Source organism: Harpia harpyja, chromosome 9, assembly GCF_026419915.1.
Source record: "Harpia harpyja isolate bHarHar1 chromosome 9, bHarHar1 primary haplotype, whole genome shotgun sequence".
NCBI lineage: Eukaryota > Metazoa > Chordata > Aves > Accipitriformes > Accipitridae > Harpia > Harpia harpyja.
Genome location: NC_068948.1, coordinates 41319489 through 41336439, shown reverse-complemented (window position 1 = coordinate 41336439; position 16951 = coordinate 41319489). Strand labels below are relative to the sequence as shown.

At 57.5% G+C, this 16951-nt stretch overlaps 3 protein-coding genes and 1 gene segment (V, D, J or C); all 4 read left to right on the top strand.

Moving 5' to 3' along the window:
* The first annotated feature begins 4648 nt into the window (after positions 1–4648).
* LOC128146544 (immunoglobulin lambda-1 light chain-like) lies at positions 4649–5554 on the top strand. The gene is made up of 2 exons (XM_052797975.1): positions 4649–4979; positions 5086–5554. The coding sequence occupies exons 1-2, from the start codon at positions 4649–4651 to the stop codon at positions 5403–5405; spliced, it is 651 nt and encodes a 216-aa protein (XP_052653935.1). The 3' UTR covers positions 5406–5554.
* Positions 5555–9853: 4299 nt separating this feature from the next.
* LOC128146543 (Ig lambda chain V-1 region-like) lies at positions 9854–10153 on the top strand (the record flags this gene model as incomplete). The annotated part of the segment is given in 1 exon segment: positions 9854–10153. A coding segment is annotated over 1 exon segment (300 nt), but the record flags the coding sequence as incomplete, so codon positions are not given.
* A 371-nt stretch (positions 10154–10524) lies between these two features.
* LOC128146542 (immunoglobulin lambda-1 light chain-like) lies at positions 10525–12870 on the top strand (the record flags this gene model as incomplete). Its single annotated transcript, XM_052797974.1, has 3 exons — positions 10525–10970; positions 11416–11744; positions 12401–12870. Coding segments are annotated over 3 exons (801 nt in total), but the record flags the coding sequence as incomplete, so codon positions are not given.
* A 1178-nt stretch (positions 12871–14048) lies between these two features.
* LOC128146541 (immunoglobulin lambda-1 light chain-like) lies at positions 14049–15192 on the top strand (the record flags this gene model as incomplete). The annotated part of the gene is made up of 2 exons (XM_052797972.1): positions 14049–14342; positions 14818–15192. Coding segments are annotated over 2 exons (669 nt in total), but the record flags the coding sequence as incomplete, so codon positions are not given.
* Between the last annotated feature and the right edge of the window lie 1759 nt (positions 15193–16951).

Below are 16951 nucleotides of genomic sequence, written 5' to 3'. Positions count from 1 at the left end.
GCATTGTCTGCCACCCCACGGGCTCTTGCTGCTGGTGACCACGTCCTGCTGCTGCTGCCAGAGCTGCCTCTGTGCTGGAATATGTTGGGCTGGGCTCTGCTCCCCAAATTTCCCTGTGATTGTGTCTGGTTCTGTTCTCCTCTGACTTTGCTGTTCCCCACCCTGCTGCCCAGGAAGGGCTGTGCTGGTGGGGCACTGGCTGACCCCCGTCTTCTCCCCTCTCTCCTCTCCCTCTCCAGGTTCCCTGGTCCAGGCAGCGCTGACTCAGCCACCCTCCGTGTCAGCGAACGTGGGACAAACTATCTGGATTACGTGCTTTGGGAGTAGCAATGCTTATGGCTGGTACCAGCAGAAGGTTCCTGGCAGTGGCCCTGTCACTGTGATCTACGAAAACACAAAGAGACCCTCAGACATCCCTTCACGATTCTCCGGATCCAAGTCTGGCTCCACAGCCACATTAACCATCACTGGGGTCCAAGCCGAGGACGAGGCTGTCTATTACTGTGGTAACAAGGGCAGCAGCAGTTATGCTTAGTGACAAAGAGATGTGGGAGTGAGCTACAGAGGACTTAAAAATGGGACTTTTCTGCCCTTCTTCATGGCTGAGCAGGGCTGTGGGGCTGGGGCAGGTTTGTGTCCCCTCTGTATGGCCATGGCTGTAAATGTCCTCCCAGTTGTGCCTCACGGAGCGGGAGGTGACTCTGGAGCTGTGGACACCTCGTGCCTGTCCCTACAAAAGGCATGGCATTGCCTTGTCACCTGCCCTGCTGCCTCTCGCTGCTGGCAGCTCCGTCCTGCTGGTTCTGCACGTTCTCCTCGCAGTGCTCCGGGGTCTCTGGTTTCCTTGGTTTCCTCAGTAGTACCATGGCTTTTGGGCACAGGGGCCCTGTCGGGCACACGGGAAGGGCTGTGCTGGTGGGGCACTGGCTGACCCCCGTCTTCTCCCCTCTCTCCTCTCCCTCTCCAGGTTCCCTGGTCCAGGCAGCGCTGACTCAGCCACCCTCCGTGTCAGCGAACGTGGGACAAACCGTCCAGATCACCTGCTCTGGGGCTAGCGATGATGTTGGCTGGTTCCAGCAGAAGGTTCCTGGCAGTGGCCCTGTCACTGTCATCTACGATAACAACAAGAGACCCTCGGACATCCCTTCGCGATTCTCTGGATCCAGGTCTGGCTCCACAGGCACGTTAACCATCACTGGGGTCCAAGCCGAGGATGAGGCTGTCTATTACTGTGGTGGCTCCGATGGCAGCAGTGGTGGTCAGGGTCATGTTGATGCTGAGATTTGTTCTTTCCCTCCTGTTCATTTCTACGCCTCCTCCTGCGTGGGGAAGAGCTGCAAAGGGTAGGCAGTTGGCTCCTTTTTGCATTTGCGCCTGTTCTGGCTCTGCCTTCGCAGGGGTTTGTCTCATCTCTCTCCTGATGCCACCGCCCCTCTGGTGCTGCCAGTGCAGTGTCAGTGCGTGGTGCTGAGCACCTCCTTTCTTTGCCCCAGGGACCTGGAGGGGATGGTTTCTGTGGGGCAGAAGTGCTGTGCTGCTGGGCAGAGGGAGCCTCTGTCCCTCTTGTGTCCAAGGGCCGTTCCCTGGAGATGAGCAGAGGTGGGGTCCGGGGGAATCCCCGGGCTGGGTAGGGACCCACTGGCTCTGGGAAGGTCTGTCCATTGCAGGGCTATGCTCTAAGCTGCCAGGCACTATGTGCCCCTTTCCGTTCCCCGCCCGAGTACTCTGGGCCTGGGCTGCATTTGGGGACGTTCCTGACTCATCCCAAGGGGTGCAGAGGAGCCCAAGAGCCAGAGCCCATGTGCCCTTGGTGCTTTGTGCTGCCGTGGGGACAGGAGGCGTGTGGGGAGAGGATGCTACCTGGGGCACATTTGATCTTAGAATCATAGAATCATAGAATCATTTAGGTTGGAAAAGACCTTCAAGATCATCGTGTCCAACCATCAACCATACCCACTAAACCATGTTCTGGAGTACCCCGTCCACTCGCTTTTTGAATACCTCCAGGGATGGTGACTCAAGCACTTCCCTGGGCAGCCTATTCCAATGTTTGACAACCCTCTCAGGAAAAAAATTTTTCCTAATATCTAACCTAAATCTCCCGTGCCTCAACCTGAGGCCATTTCCTCTTGTCCTATCTCCAGCCACCTGACAGAAGAGACCAACACCACCTCACTACAACCCCCTTTCAGGTAGTTGTAGAGAGCTATAAGGTCTCCCCTCAGCCTCCTCTTTTCTAGACTAAACAGCCCCAGTTCCCTCAGCCGCTCCTCATAAGACTTGTGCTCCAGGTCCCTCACCAACTTGGTTGCCCTCCGCTGAACACGCTCCAGCAACTCAATGTCTTTCCTGTAGTGAGGGGCCCAAAACTGAACACAGGACTCGAGGTGCGGCCTCACCAGTGCCGAGTACAGGGGAACAACCACCTCCCTGCTCCTGCTGGCCACACCGTTTCTGATACAGGCCAGGATGCCATTGGCCTTCTTGGCCACCCGCGCACACTGCTGGCTCATATTCAGCCGGCTGTCAACCAGCACCCCCAGGTCTTTCTCTGCCGGGCAGCTTTCCAGCCACTCTTCCCCAAGCCCGTAGCGCTGCATGGGGTTGCCGTGACCGAAGTGCAGGACCCAGCACTTGCCCGTGTTAAACTTCATACAATTGGCCTCAGCCCATCGATCCAGCCTGTCCAGATCTCTCTGTAGAGCCTCCCTACCCTCAAGCAGATCGACCCTGCCTCCCAACTTGGTGTCATCCGCAAACTTGCTGAGGGTGCACTCAATCCCCTCATCCAAATCATCAATAAAGATATTAAACAGAACAGGGCCCAACACCGAGCCCTGGGGAACACCACTCGTGACCTGCCGCCAACTGGATTTCACCCCGTTCACCACAACCCTCTGGGCTCGGCCATCCAGCCAGTTTTTCACCCAGTGAATAGTGCACTTATCCAGGCCACAAGATGCCAGCTTCTCAAGGAGTATGCCATGAGAGACAGTGTCAAAGGCCTTGCTGAAGTCAAGGAAGATAACATCCACAGCCTTTCCCTCATCCACTAGGCGGGTCACCTGCTCATAGAAGGAGATCAGGTTGGTCAAGCAGGACCTGCCTTTCGTAAACCCACGCTGACTGGGCCTGATCCCCTGCTTGTCCCAGACTTGCCACGTGAGCGCTCTCAAGCCAAACCGTTCCATAATCTTCCCCGGTACCGAGGTCAGGCTGACAGGCCTGTAGTTCCCCGGATCCTCCCTCCGACCCTTCTTATAAATGGGAGTCACACTGGCAAGCCTCCAGTCCTCTGGGACCTCCCCTGTTGACCAGGAACGCTGATAGATGATAGAGAATGGCTTGGCAAGGACCTCCACCAGTTCCCTCAGTACTCTTGGATGGATCCCATCAGGTCCCATAGATTTGTGAGTGTCCAGACGGCATAGTAGGTCACTAACTATTTCCTCCTGGATTAAGGGGGGGTATGTTCTGCTCTTCATCCTTACCTTCCAGCTCAGGGGGCGGAGTACCCTGAGGATAACTGGTCTCCCTATCAAAGACTGAGGCAAAGGCGGCATTAAGTACCTTGGCCTTTTCCTCATCTCTGGTGGCTATGTTCCCTTCTGTATCCATTAAAGGATAGATATTCTCCTTGGGATTCTTTTTACTGTTAACATATTTGTAAAAAACATTTTTTGTTGTCCCTTACAATAGTGGCCAGATTTAGTTCTAGCTGAGCTTTTGCCTTTCTAATTTTCTCTCTGTATGATCTAACAAGATCCCTGTACTCCTCCCAAGTTGCCCGCCCTTTCTTCCAGAGATGATAAACTCTCCTTTTTTTCTTGACTCCTAGCCAAAGCTCCCCGTTCAGCCAGGCCGGTCGTTTTCCTCGGCGGCTCGACTTTCGGCATGTGGGAATAGCCTGGTCCTGAGCCATTAAGATTTCCTTCTTAAAGAATGTCCATCCCTCCTGCACCCCTTTGCCCTTCAGGACCGTCTCCCAAGGGACTCTCTCAACCAGTGCCTCGAAGAGGCCAAAGTTTGCCCTCCGGAAGTCCATAGCGATGGTTTTGCTGACCACCTTCCTTGCCTCACCAAGAATTGAGAATTCTATCATTTCATGGTCGCTAAGCCCAAGACGGCCTCCAACCATCACACCTCCCACCGGTCCTTCCCTGTTCGTAAACAACAGATCTAGCAAGGCTCCTCCCCTGGTTGGCTCACCCACCAGCTGTGTCAGGAAGTTATCTTCCACACACTCCAGGAACCTCCTAGATTGTTTACTCACTGCTGTGTCGTATTTCCAGCAGACATCTGGAAAGTTAAAGTCCCCCACGAGGACAAGGGCACACGATTCTGAGACTACTGCCAGCCGCTTGTAAAATGATTCATCTGTCTCTTCAACCTGGTCGGGTGGTCTATAACAGACTCCCAGCACAATATCTGCCTTCTTGGCTTTCCCTCTCATCCTCACCCATAAGCACTCCACCTTGTCATCAGAATTGTGTAGCTCTGTACAGTCAAAATATTCCCTAACAAACATAGAGAGCCACCCCACCACCTCTTCTACCTTGCCTATCCCTTCTGAAGAGCTTGTAGATCTTGGAAAGGCCCTGGTGGAGCTCATAACCCCTGCCCAGGCAGCCCCCCATCTCTGGTCTCCATGGTTCGGTGTCAGCGAACGTGGGACAAACCGTCCAGATCACCTGCTCTGGGAGAAGCTTATGGTTATTATGGCTGGCACCAGCAGAAGGTACCTGGCAGTGGCCCTGTCACTGTCATCTATAGCAGCAACAAGAGACCCTCGGGCATCCCTTCGCGGTTCATTGGATCCTGGTCCGGCTCCACGGCCACATTAACTATCACTGGGGTCCAAGCCAAGGATGAGGCTGTCTATTACTATGGTGGCTACGGCGGCAACAGCAGTTATGATCCCATGGTGGCACAGAGCAATGGGAAAGTGATACAGAAACCTCCCACCATTGCGGGGACCAGTTAGGTGTCTCTGCTGTCCTACCACTACCCATCAGGTGAGGGCTGTGCTTGTGGGGCACTGGCTGACCCCCGTCTTCTCCCCTCTCTCCTCTCCCACTCCAGGTTCCCTGGTCCAGGCAGCGCTGACTCAGCCACCCTCCGTGTCAGCGAACGTGGGACAAACCGTCCAGATCACCTGCTCCGGGGGTAGCAGCAGTGGTGGTGTTGGCTGGTACCAGCAGAAGGTTCCTGGCAGCACCCCTGTCACTGTGATCTACTACAACGACAAGAGACCCTCAGACATCCCTTCACGATTCTCTGGATCCAAGTCTGGCTCCACAGGCACGTTAACCATCACTGGGGTCCAAGCCGAGGACGAGGCTGTCTATTACTGTGGTGGCTACGACGGCAGCAGTGCTGATCACGTTTATGAAGGCACTGAGTAATGGGGACGTGAGACGCAGAGCCCAGCATCGAAGAGGAAGATTTTCAGCCCTTGTTCCTCATGGCCAAGCAGAGTTGTGGCTGTGGAGCAGAGCAGAGGTTCCTGTGCCCTGTCCAAGGACACGACTGTGAATGTCCCCGCTTCCATGTCCCAAGGCACAGGAGGTGACTCTCGGGCTGAGGGTTCCTTTTCCCCATCCCTGTAACAGAAATGGCATTGCCTCATCCCCAGCCCTGCTGCCTTTTGCTCCTGGCAGCCCCATCCTCCTGCTGCTGCTGGAGTTGCGTCTGCTGGGTTGCTCTGCGCCAGGCTGGGCTCTGCTCCCCAGAAGTTTCTGTAGCTGTGACCAGGACCCTTTCCCTCAGAGGCTGGTGTTCCACGTCCCTGCTGCTACCAGCTTTCCTGGCAGGGCCATGGGTCTCTAGTCTTCAGCTCTGGCTGTGGGGCTGTGGGTCCCTCTGGGGCATCAGGGTTGTTGGGCACAGGCTCTGTCCCCCACTGCCCGGGAAGGGCTGTGCTGGTGGGGCACTGGCTGACCCCCGTCTTCTCCCCTCTCTCCTCTCCCTCTCCAGGTTCCCTGGTCCAGGCAGCGCTGACTCAGCCACCCTCCGTGTCAGCGAACCTGGGACAAACCGTCCAGATCACCTGCTCCGGGGTTAGCAGCAGCTATGGTGTTGGCTGGTACCAGCAGAAGGTTCCTGGCAGCACCCCTGTCACTGTGATCTACAATGACAACCAGAGACCCTCGGGCATCCCTTCACGATTCTCCGGATCCAAGTCTGGCTCCACAGGCACGTTAACCATCACTGGGGTCCAAGCCGAGGACGAGGCTGTCTATTACTGTGGTGGCGAGGACAGCAGCAGCAATGGGGAGACAGGGCAATGGGGAAGTGACACAAAAACCTCCTGCCATCACAGGAGCCAGTTAGAATTCTCTGCTGTCCCCGTTTGATGGTGGGGCAGGTCACCACCATGGCCCTGCCCTGTGCTACAGGTGGCTGTGCCCAGTGTCCTGGATTGGCCATCCCTTAGAGCCCCAGGTCTGTGCCCATCCCCTGTCATTTGGGGAGGAGAGGGGATAGGACAGGACAGGACAGGGTAGGATAGGATAGGATAGGATAGGATAGGATACGATAGAATAGAATAGAATAGAATAGAATAGAACAGAACAGAACAGAACAGAATAGAATAGAGTAGAATAGAATATTATATTATAGTTTGGGACCTTCCACCTGGGTACCTGATGCGTGGGCTGGCCGCCTCCCTCTCCTCCGCGCGGTGCTTGCCCATGGCTCATGTGCCACAGCCATACTCACTGCACCCATCCAGGATCTTTGAGCACAGGGGTCCCATCCCCATCCCCATCCTGCCGGTCCGGGAGGGCTGTGCTAGTGGGGCACTGACTGACCCCCATCTTCTCCTCTCTCTCCTCTCCTCTCCAGGTTCCCTGGTCCAGGCAGCGCTGACTCAGCCACCCTCAGTGTCAGCGAACGTGGGACAAACCGTCCAGATCACCTGCTCTGGGGCTAGCGATGATGTTGGCTGGTTCCAGCAGAAGGTTCCTGGCAGTGGCCCTGTCACTGTCAACTACGAAAACAACAAGAGACCCTCGGACATCCGTTCACGATTCTCCGGATCTACATCTGGCTCCACAGGCACGTTAACCATCACTGGGGTCCAAGCCGAGGATGAGGCTGTCTATTACTGTGGTAGCTTGGACAGCAGCAGCACCTATGGTGTCTGGTGACAAGAAGTAATAGGACATGAGACACAGACTCCTAAATCAGAGGTAGGTTTTCAGCCCAGATTCCCTGGTCCAGGCTGTGCTGACTCAGTGTGGTGGGTTGACGCTGGCTGGATGCCAGGTGCCCACCAAAGTCGCTCTATCACTCCCCTTCCTCAGCTGGACAGGGGAGAGAAAATATAACAAAGGGCTTGTGGGTCGAGATAAGGACAGGAGAGATCAACTCACCAGTTACCGTCACGGGCAAAACAGACTCAGCTTGGGGAAAATTAACTCAATTTATTACAAATCAACAAGAGTAGGGAAATGAGAAATAAAACCAAATCTCAAAACACCTTCCCTCTACCCCTCCCTGCGTCCCGGGCACAACTTCACTCCCGGATTCTCTACCAACCCCTCCCAGCAGCACAGGGGGACGGGGATGGGGTTTATGGTCAGTTCATCACACGTTATTTTCTGCCGCTTCATCCTCCTCAGGGGGAGGACTCATCACACTCTTCCCCTGCTCCAGCGTGGGGTCCCTCCCACAGGAGACAGTCCTCCACGAACTTCTCCAAAGTGGGTCCTTCCCACGGGCCGCAGTTCTTCACCAACTGCTCCAGCGTGGGTCCTTTCCACAGCGTGCAGTCGTTCAGGAGCTCACTGCTCCAGCGTGGGTCCCCCACGGGGTCACAAGTCCTTCCAGAAAACCTGCTCCGTGGGCTCCTCTCTCCACAGATCCGCAGGTCCTGCCAGGAGCCTGCTCCAGCGCGGGGTTCCCACGGGGTCACAGCCTCCTTCGGGAACCCACCTGCTCCGGCGTGGGGTCCTCCACGGGCTGCAGGTGGATATCTGCTCCACCGTGGACCTCCATGGACTGCAGGGGGACAGCCTGCCTCACCATGGGCTTCCCCACGGGCTGCAGGGGAATGTCTGCTCTGGCGCCTGGAGCATCTCCTCCCCCTCCTTCTTCACCGACCTTGGTGTCTGCAGGGTTGTTTCTCTCACATGTTCTCACTCCTCTCTCCGGCTGCCGTTTCTGTCTGTCCCAACAACATTTTCCCTTCTTAAAAATGTTATCACAGAGGCGTTACCACTATCGCTGATTGGCTCGGCCTTGGCTGGCAGCGGGTCCGTCTTAGAGCTGAGTGGTATTGGCTCTGTCAGACACAGTGGAAGCTTCCAGCAGCTTCTTACAGAAACCACCCCTGTAACCCCACCTGCTACCAAAACCTTGCCACACAAAGCCAATACACTCAGCCACCCTCGGTGTCAGCGAACCCGGGACAAACTGTCCAGATCACCTGCTCCGGGTTAGCAGCAGCAGCGGTTATGGTTATGTTGGTTGGTACCAGCAGAATACACCTGGCAGTGTCACTGTCATCTATGCTTACAGCAACAGACCCTCAGACATCCCTTCGTGATTCTCTGGATCTACATCTGGCTCCACAGCCACGTTAACCATCACTGGGGTCCAAGCTGAGGACGAGGCTCTCTATTACTGTGGTAACTGGGACAGCAGCAGCAGCTATGGTGTCTGGTGACAAGAAGTAATAGGACATGAGAGACTAACTCCTAAATCAGGGGAAGGTTTTCTGTCCTTCTACCTCCTGGCCGAGGGGAGCTGTGGCTGTGGGGCTGAGGCAGGTTCCGTCCTCTCTGCACGACCATGGCAGTGAATGTGCTCCCTTTTGTGTCCCAGAGAACTGGAGGTGACTTTGTGGCTGGGGACCATTGTCCCGGTCCCTTCAAAGTTCACAGTGTGACACTGTCTGCCACCCCACGGGCTCTTGCTGCTGCTGACCACGTCCTGCTGCTGCTGCCAGAGCTGCCTCTGTGCTGCAATATGTTGGGCTGGGCTCTGCTCCCCAAATTTCCTTGTGATCGTGTCTGGTTCTGTTGTGCTCTGACTTTGGCGTTCCCCACCCTGCTGCCCGTGGAGGGCTGTGCTGGTGGGGCACTGGCTGACCCTCATCTGCTTTCCTCTCATCACCAGGTTCCCTGGTCCAGGCAGTGATGACTCAGCCACTCTCCATGTCAGTGATTCTGGGACAAACCATCAGGATCATCTGCTCCGGGTTTAACATCAACAGTTCTATTGGCTGGTACCAGCAGAAGGCACCTGGCAGTCCCCCTGTTACTGTCATCTACTGGAATGACAATAGACCCTCAGACATCCCTTCTCTGCATCCAAATCTGGCACGACCAGCACATTAACCGTCACTGTTTTCCAAGTCGAGGATGAGGCTGTCTATTACTGTTTTGGCTGGGACAGCAGCAGTTATGCTGTTACAGTGACAAAGAGATGTGGAAGTGAGCTATAGAGGAGTTAAAAATGGGGGTTTTCTGCCCTTCTCCTTCATGGCTGAGCCGGGCTGTGGGGCTGGGCCAGGTTTGTGTCCCCTCTGCATGGCCACGGCTGTAAATGTCCTCCCAGTTGTGCCTCACGGAGCGGGAGGTGACTCTGGAGCTGTGGACACCTCGTGCCTGTCCCTACAAAAGGCATGGCATTGCCTTGTCACCTGCCCTGCTGCCTCTCGCTGCTGGCAGCTCCGTCCTGCTGGTTCTGCACGTTCTCCTCGCAGTGCCCCAGGGACTCTGGTTTCCTCAGTAGTACCATGGCTTTTGGGCACAGGGGCCCCATCCGACACCCGTGGAGGGCTGTGCTGGTGGGGCACTGGCTGACCCCCGTCTTCTCCCCTCTCTCCTCTCCCACTCCAGGTTCCCTGGTCCAGGCAGCGCTGACTCAGCCACCCTCCGTGTCAGCGAACGTGGGACAAACCGTCCAGATCACCTGCTCCGGGAGCAGCTACAGCTATGGCTGGTACCAGCAGAAGGTTCCTGGCAGTGCCCCCGTCACTGTGATCTATACTAACAACAAGAGACCCTCAGACATCCCTTCACGATTCTCCGGATCCAATTCTGGCTCCACAGGCACGTTAACCATCACTGGGGTCCAAGCCGAGGACGAGGCTGTCTATTACTGTGGTGGCTACGACGGCAGCAGCAGCTATGGTGTCTGGTGACAACAAGTAATAGGACATGAGACACAGACCCTAAATCAGGGGAAGGTTTTCTGCTCCTCTCCTCCTGGACAAGCAGAGCTGTGGCTGTGGGGCTGAGGCAGGTTCCTGTCCCCTCTGCACCACCATGGTTGTCAATGTCATCCCTTTTGTGTGCCAGAGGACTGGATGTGACTTTGTGGCTGGGGACCATTGCCATGGTCCCTTCGAAGTTCACAGTGTGACATTGTCTGCCACCCCACGGGCTCTTGCTGCTGCTGACCACGTCCTGCTGCTGCTGCCAGAGCTGCCTCTGTGCTGGAATATGTTGGGCTGGGCCCTGCTCCTTAAATTTCCCTGTGATCGTGTCCGCTTCTGTTCTCCTCTGACTTTGGCGTTCCCCACCCTGCTGCCTGGGGAAGGCTGTGCTGGTGGGGCACTGGCTGACCCCCATCTTCTCCCCTCTCTCCTCTCCCTCTCCAGGTTCCCTGGTCCAGGCAGCGCTGACTCAGCCACCCTCCGTGTCAGCGAACGTGGGACAAACCGTCCAGATCACCTGCTCCGGGAGCAGCTATGGTTACTACAGCTGGCATCAGCAGAAGGTTCCTGGCAGTGGCCCTGTCACTGTGATCTACAGCAACAACCAGAGACCCTCAGACATCCCTTCACGATTCTCTGGATCCAAGTCTGGCTCAACAAGCACATTAACCATCACTGGGGTCCAAGCCGAGGACGAGGCTGTCTATTACTGTGGTGCCTACGACAGCAGCTACAATGGGGAGACAGGGCAATGGGGAAGTGATACAAAAACCTCCTGCCATCACAGGAGCCAGTTAGAAGTCTCTGCTGTCCCTGTTTGATGGTGGGGCAGGTCACCACCATGGCCCTGCCCTTGCTACAGGTGGCTGTGCCCAGTGTCCTGGATTGGCCATCCCTTAGAGCCCCAGGTCTGTGCCCATCCCCTGTCATTTGGGGAGGAGAGGGGATAGGACAGGACAGGACAGGACAGGACAGGACAGAATAGAATAGAATAGAATAGAATAGAATAGAATAGAATATTTTGGGACCTTCCACCTGGGTACCTGATGCGTGGCTGGCCTTCTCCCTCTCCTCCGTGCGGTGCTCGCCCACGGCTCATGTGCCACGGCCAGACTCACTGCACCCAGCCAGGGTCTTTGAGCACAGGGGTCCCATCCCCATCCTGCCGGTCCGGGAGGGCTGTGCTAGTGGGGCACTGGCTGACCCCCGTCTTCTCCCCTCTCCCCTCTCCCTCTCCCCTCTCCCTCTCCAGGTTCCCTGGTCCAGGCAGCGCTGACTCAGCCACCCTCCGTGTCAGCGAACGTGGGACAAAACGTCCAGATCACCTGCTCTGGGAGCAGCTATGCTTATTACGGCTGGTACCAGCAGAAGGTTCCTGGCAGTGCCCCTATCACTGTGATCTACAGGAACAACCAGAGACCGTCGGACATCCCTTCACGATTCTCTGGAACCCAGTCTGGCTCCACAGGCACGTTAACCATCACTGGGGTCCAAGCCGAGGACGAGGCTGTCTATTACTGTGCTGCCCAGGACGGCCGGGCTGATCAGCACCCAGCTGCCCCGCTGGATGGCCATGGTGGGTGGTCTGGGTCGACTGTTACTGTCCGCTGTGCGTGGGTGGCAGCGATCGTGACGGTGGTGCTGGAGGATGTGGACGTGACACAGCTTCTGGTAGCGCAGACCTGTGGTGCGGCCCGCTGCTCCTGCCTGCAAAATGTGATGTTGGCGCGGGTGCTGTGTATTCATTTACTGTTGGGTAGCCTTCTCGCCAGAAGGCCAGCCCTCTCCCTTCCCGGGGTACGCAGCGGGGCTCCCCTGCTCCCAGGGTTTGACTTGGCCCACGTGTTGGGCATGGCAGCCCAGCACTGGAGTGTCTGGGGCTGCCTCCTGGGCCCAGAGAGGGGTGAGTTGCAGCAGCTTCTTGAAGGCGTTTTGCTTTCTGGTGTCTTCCCAGAGGCCGCGTGCTAATATTTGGCAGGAAATCGGGCTTCTGGAGGCAGTGTCGGCTTAAATGCCTGAGCCTGACACGACGTAGGCTGTTGAGTAGCCTCGAGGGCTGTTGTAGGCTGAGTGTAACTCTGCCTGAGACGCTGTTGTCAGTACCTGCAAACTGCAGTGTTTCCCAGATCCCTGCAGCCCTTGGCAATGTATTAGAATACATAAGCAGAAGGTCTGTAAGAGCAAGAAGTGTGAGCTAACTGGAAAGGTTGACAAAGTATGTTTTCTTTCCAGGAACATCATCCCTTCGTTTGTGCTGATGGACATCCAGGCTTCCACAGTTGTGACTTATGTATACCAACTAATTGAGGGTGATGTGAAAGTAGAAAGAATGGACTTCAAGAAGTACTGAATGACGTTCAGGCCTGCTCGTTGGCTTCTCCCCGCCGTGCATTCCTTCTCTCTCCGGTGAAGTCGAAGGGGAGGCAGGCCACGGGGGGGTGCTGCTGCTGCGGCGTGTTGGGCTGTAGAGCAGCCGCATCGCTCTACTGCTCGTGAGCTTGTGAGAAAACGTTAGTCTTGGTTCCCAACCCGCAGGTGAAGCAGAAGCAACTGCTGATTAAGAGGCCTGTGGAAAATACCCTGTGTCTAAGGAGGAGCTGCTGTGTTCCTGGCCTAAGGGAATCACAGAGGGTGGTGGTAGCTTGGCACCGAAGCTCTTCTGTAAAACAACAGGCATAGAATAATAAATTCCTTTCTTTGGGCGTGTGGGTCCCGTTCATTATGCTTCTAAGAGGTGAAGGGGGTCTGGCATTTGGTGTGAGGGGGCTGCGAGGGAGGACAGGAAGCTGCAGTTTTCTTCCCGAGACACGGCCCTGAAACATTTCGGGCTCTGTCAGAGATGCCCAAGGACTCTGCTTCGGCAGACTCATCCCACCTCCTGCTTAGGGCAGCACGGAAAGGCAGAGGCAGGTCTGGGAAGAGCGGTGTGGAGAGCTCTGCGCCGGTGTGCGGAGCTGGGCGTTTGCCCTCATGCTCCACAGGTAGCAGAGGCCGGAGCACTGCTCCTCGTCCCCGCGGTGCTGCTGAGAAGTGGGAGCGTCTGCGGTGCTGGAGGCATCGTGGCCCCCGGCCAGGGACGTCTCGGAGCATGGGCCTGCAGTGGTGGTGCTGGTGCGGTGCTGGGCCGGCCGCGGGTGCGGAGCCCTGCGGAGAAGCGGGAGGGGAAGGGGAGCGCAGCTGGAGGAGCTGTGCTGCCGCAGAGGGATGCTCTAAGGGTGGGTGGGTGATGCCAGGGTCGCGGGCCGGGCAAAGGTGGCTGCAGAGGATGCTTCAGCAAGGCAGGGTAGAAAAGCGGTCCTGCCGTCCCTCGGCACGTGTCTCGGCTGAGGTTGTTTTTGCCAAAAGCAGAGTTGAGGAGCATTTGCCTGGACACCCCGGTCCAGCGGTCATGGTCTTATGGATCCTGAGAGAAACCCGGTTGTGGTGCCCTGGTGCGAAGCAGGACCTGGTTTTCCCAGCTGAGTGGCCCACGGAGCAGACAGCCCAGCGTGATCTTGGTGTCTTTGGTGGGCCAGAGACGTGCCTGCAGTGGGCAGGGGGATCACTGGGACCGGAGCTGCCAGGGAACATTGCGGGGCCACATTGGCATGGAGGGGCCGTGCCTGGGCAGGTGGGGGCTTAAAAGGGAGTTGGGGTCCACGGCACCACCCAGTCAGTGTGGGGATGCGGACTGGCGGGATCGTGCCATGGCCTGAGCCCCTCTCTTCTTTACGCTGCTTGCCCATGGCTCATGTGCCACAGCCAGACTCGCTGCACCCATGCGGGGCCTTTGAGCTCAGGGGTCCCATCCCCGTCCTGCTGCCTGGGAAGGGCTGTGCTGGTGGGGCACTGGCTGACCCCCGTCTTCTCCCCTCTCTCCTCTCCCTCTCCAGGTTCCCTGGTCCAGGCAGCGCTGACTCAGCCACCCTCCGTGTCAGCGAACGTGGGACAAACCCTCCAGATCACCTGCTCCGGGGCTAGCAGCAGCTACAGTGTTGGCTGGTATCAGCAGAAGGTTCCTGGCAGTGGCCCTGTCACTGTGATCTATAGCAGCAACAAGAGACCCTCAGACATCCCTTCGCGATTCTCTGGATCTACATCTGGCTCCACAGCCACGTTAACCATCACTGGGGTCCAAGCCGAGGACGAGGCTGTCTATTACTGTGGTAGCGCAGACAGCAGCAGCAGCTATGGTGTCTGGTGACAACAAGTAATAGGACATGAGACACAGACTCTTAAATCAGGGGAAGGTTTTCTGCCCTTCTGCCTCCTGGCTGAGCAGAGTTGTGGCTGTGGGGCTGAGGCAGGTTCCTGTCCCCTCTGCACCACCATGGCCATGAATGTGCTCCCTTTTGTGTCCCAGAGAACTGGAGGTGACTTTGTGGCTGGGGACCATTGTCCCGGTCCCTTCAAAGTTCACAGTGTGACATTGTCTGCCACCCCACGGGCTCTTGCTGCTGCTGACCACATCCTCCTGCTGCTGCCAGAGCTGCCTCTGTGCTGCAATATGTTGGGCTGGGCTCTGCTCCCCAAATTTCCCTGTGATCATGTCCACTTCTGTTCCCCTCTGACTTTGGAATTCCCCACTCTGCTGCCAGGGAAGGGCTGTGCTGGTGGGGCACTGGCTGACCCCCGTCTTCTCCCCTCTCTCCTCTCCCTCTCCAGGTTCCCTGGTCCAGGCAGCGCTGACTCAGCCACCCTCCGTGTCAGCGAACCTGGGACAAACCGTCCAGATCACCTGCTCCGGGGTTAGCAGCAGCTATGGTGTTGGCTGGTACCAGCAGAAGGTTCCTGGCAGTGCCCCTGTCACTGTCATCTACAGTGACAACCAGAGACCCTCAGACATCCCTTCACGATTCTCCGGATCCAAGTCTGGCTCCACAGGCACGTTAACCATCACTGGGGTCCAAGCCGAGGACGAGGCTGTCTATTACTGTGGTGGCGAGGACAGCAGCTACAATGGGGAGACAGGGCAATGGGGAAGTGACACAAAAACCTCCTGCCATCACAGGAGCCAGTTAGAATTCTCTGCTGTCCCTGTTTGATGGTGGGGCAGGTCACCACCATGGCCCTGCCCTGTGCTACAGGTGGCTGTGCCTAGTGTCCTGGATTGGCCATCCCTTAGAGCCCCAGGTCTGTGCCCATCCCCTGTCATTTGGGGAGGACAGGGGACAGGATAAGACAGGACAGGACAGGATAGGATAAGGTAGAATGGAATATTTTGGTTGGAATAGACTTACAGCGATCATCTAGTTCCACTGCCTGACCACTGCAGGGCTGACTAAAAGTTGAAGCCTGTTGTTAAGGGCATTGTACGAATGCCCCTCGAACACTGACAGGCTTGGGGCATCGTCCAGCTCTCTAGGAAGCCTGTTGCAGTGTTTGACCACCCTCTCGGGAAAGAAAAGCTGCGATGGCCCCCAGCAACCCTGCCCCATGCTGCAGGGCCCAGTTCCCCCCGTGCTCCCTGGCTGGCACCCAGGGCCCTGCTGGGTGCCTCCCTGCCCTCCTCCCAGCCCAGCTGCCCCCGGAGCCCCCAGGGCAGCACCCCAGGGGGGTTCAGCCGAAACTGCGGCCCCAGCACCGAGAGGTGGGAACGTGCCATGGGCCGGGGAGCTGGACCAAAGCTTTGCCTTCAAGCCCTGGCGGGGTCTGCTCTGTTGTGCCGCAAGAGGAGCCCGCGGGCTACTCCAGCGTCGGCTGTGTTTGCCCAGTGCCGGCCCGTTGGGCTCATGCTCAGCCTGTGCAGGAGCCCCCCAGCACCTCTGGCCCCCCAGGCAGTCCGTGGCCCTGGGCAATGCCCTACCGTGGCCCCAGGACAGCGAGGGGCTGCCCAGCACCCTGACCCTGTCTTCATCCTGCTGCAGGACTCAGGGACAGGGGCTACAGCTGGGAACAAAGGTGCCACATCCTCCATGTCATGAGGTGCTGCTTGTTTTCAGCAGTGACATGTCCTGAATCCCCATGAGTGTGACAGGGCAGGGGATAACGGCGGGGGGTGTGATGGAGCCAGGCTTTGGGTAGGGGTGCTGGCCCCACAGGGCCTGCGTTTGTGGTGTTGGGTGCTGCCGAATGGGCAGCTGGGTCCCGGGAGGCCTTATCCCCCCCGCTCTATGCCCGGGACGGTGGGGTGGGGGGCCATGCGCCATGGGTTCGACAAGGAGGGCATGGGCAGGGCTGCACCAAGCACCCTGTGGTCATCAGCGGGGGAGAGCTACTGTATGCTCCCCAGTAAGCCCCACTCCTGGCCCCAGTTCCCTCGCCTGCTCAACTTTAAGGTCCTGGGTGCTCCTCAGTCACAGATAATGTTCAGCTGAGGACCTTAGAGGTATGGAAATGAGGCCTTTACTCCTGCCTTTTCCCAGCTTCTCCCCATGGGAGAGCCTAGCTAGGCCCAGCTGGACCCCAAAATTCGACCCCAGTGACAATAGCCTGGGCAAGCACTTCTCCTTCCAGCCCTGGCATGGGCAACAGCTCGTCTGCGCCCCACAACCCCTGGGGGGGATGTTGGAGCTGCAAGAGCTGCCCGCCCCCCCAGTCTCCCCTTGCCCCCAGCAGCCCAGCTCTCCTGCACCCTTTGGCCCTGCGGCTGCTTGGCCCAGGCTGGGGACAGCAGGTCCGTGTTGGCGTGTTTCGGACTCTGAGCTGGGACGTGTCTCTGCTCTGTGCCTGGGGACAAGCCCCGCTGCATCTGGGGTGGTGGGGCTGGGCGGCCAACAGGGAGGGAGGTGGGGAGAGAGGCGCGGGCAGGATCCGGCCATGAGCGCGGGATCAGATTTGCATGGAGGGGCCGTGCCCCAGGCA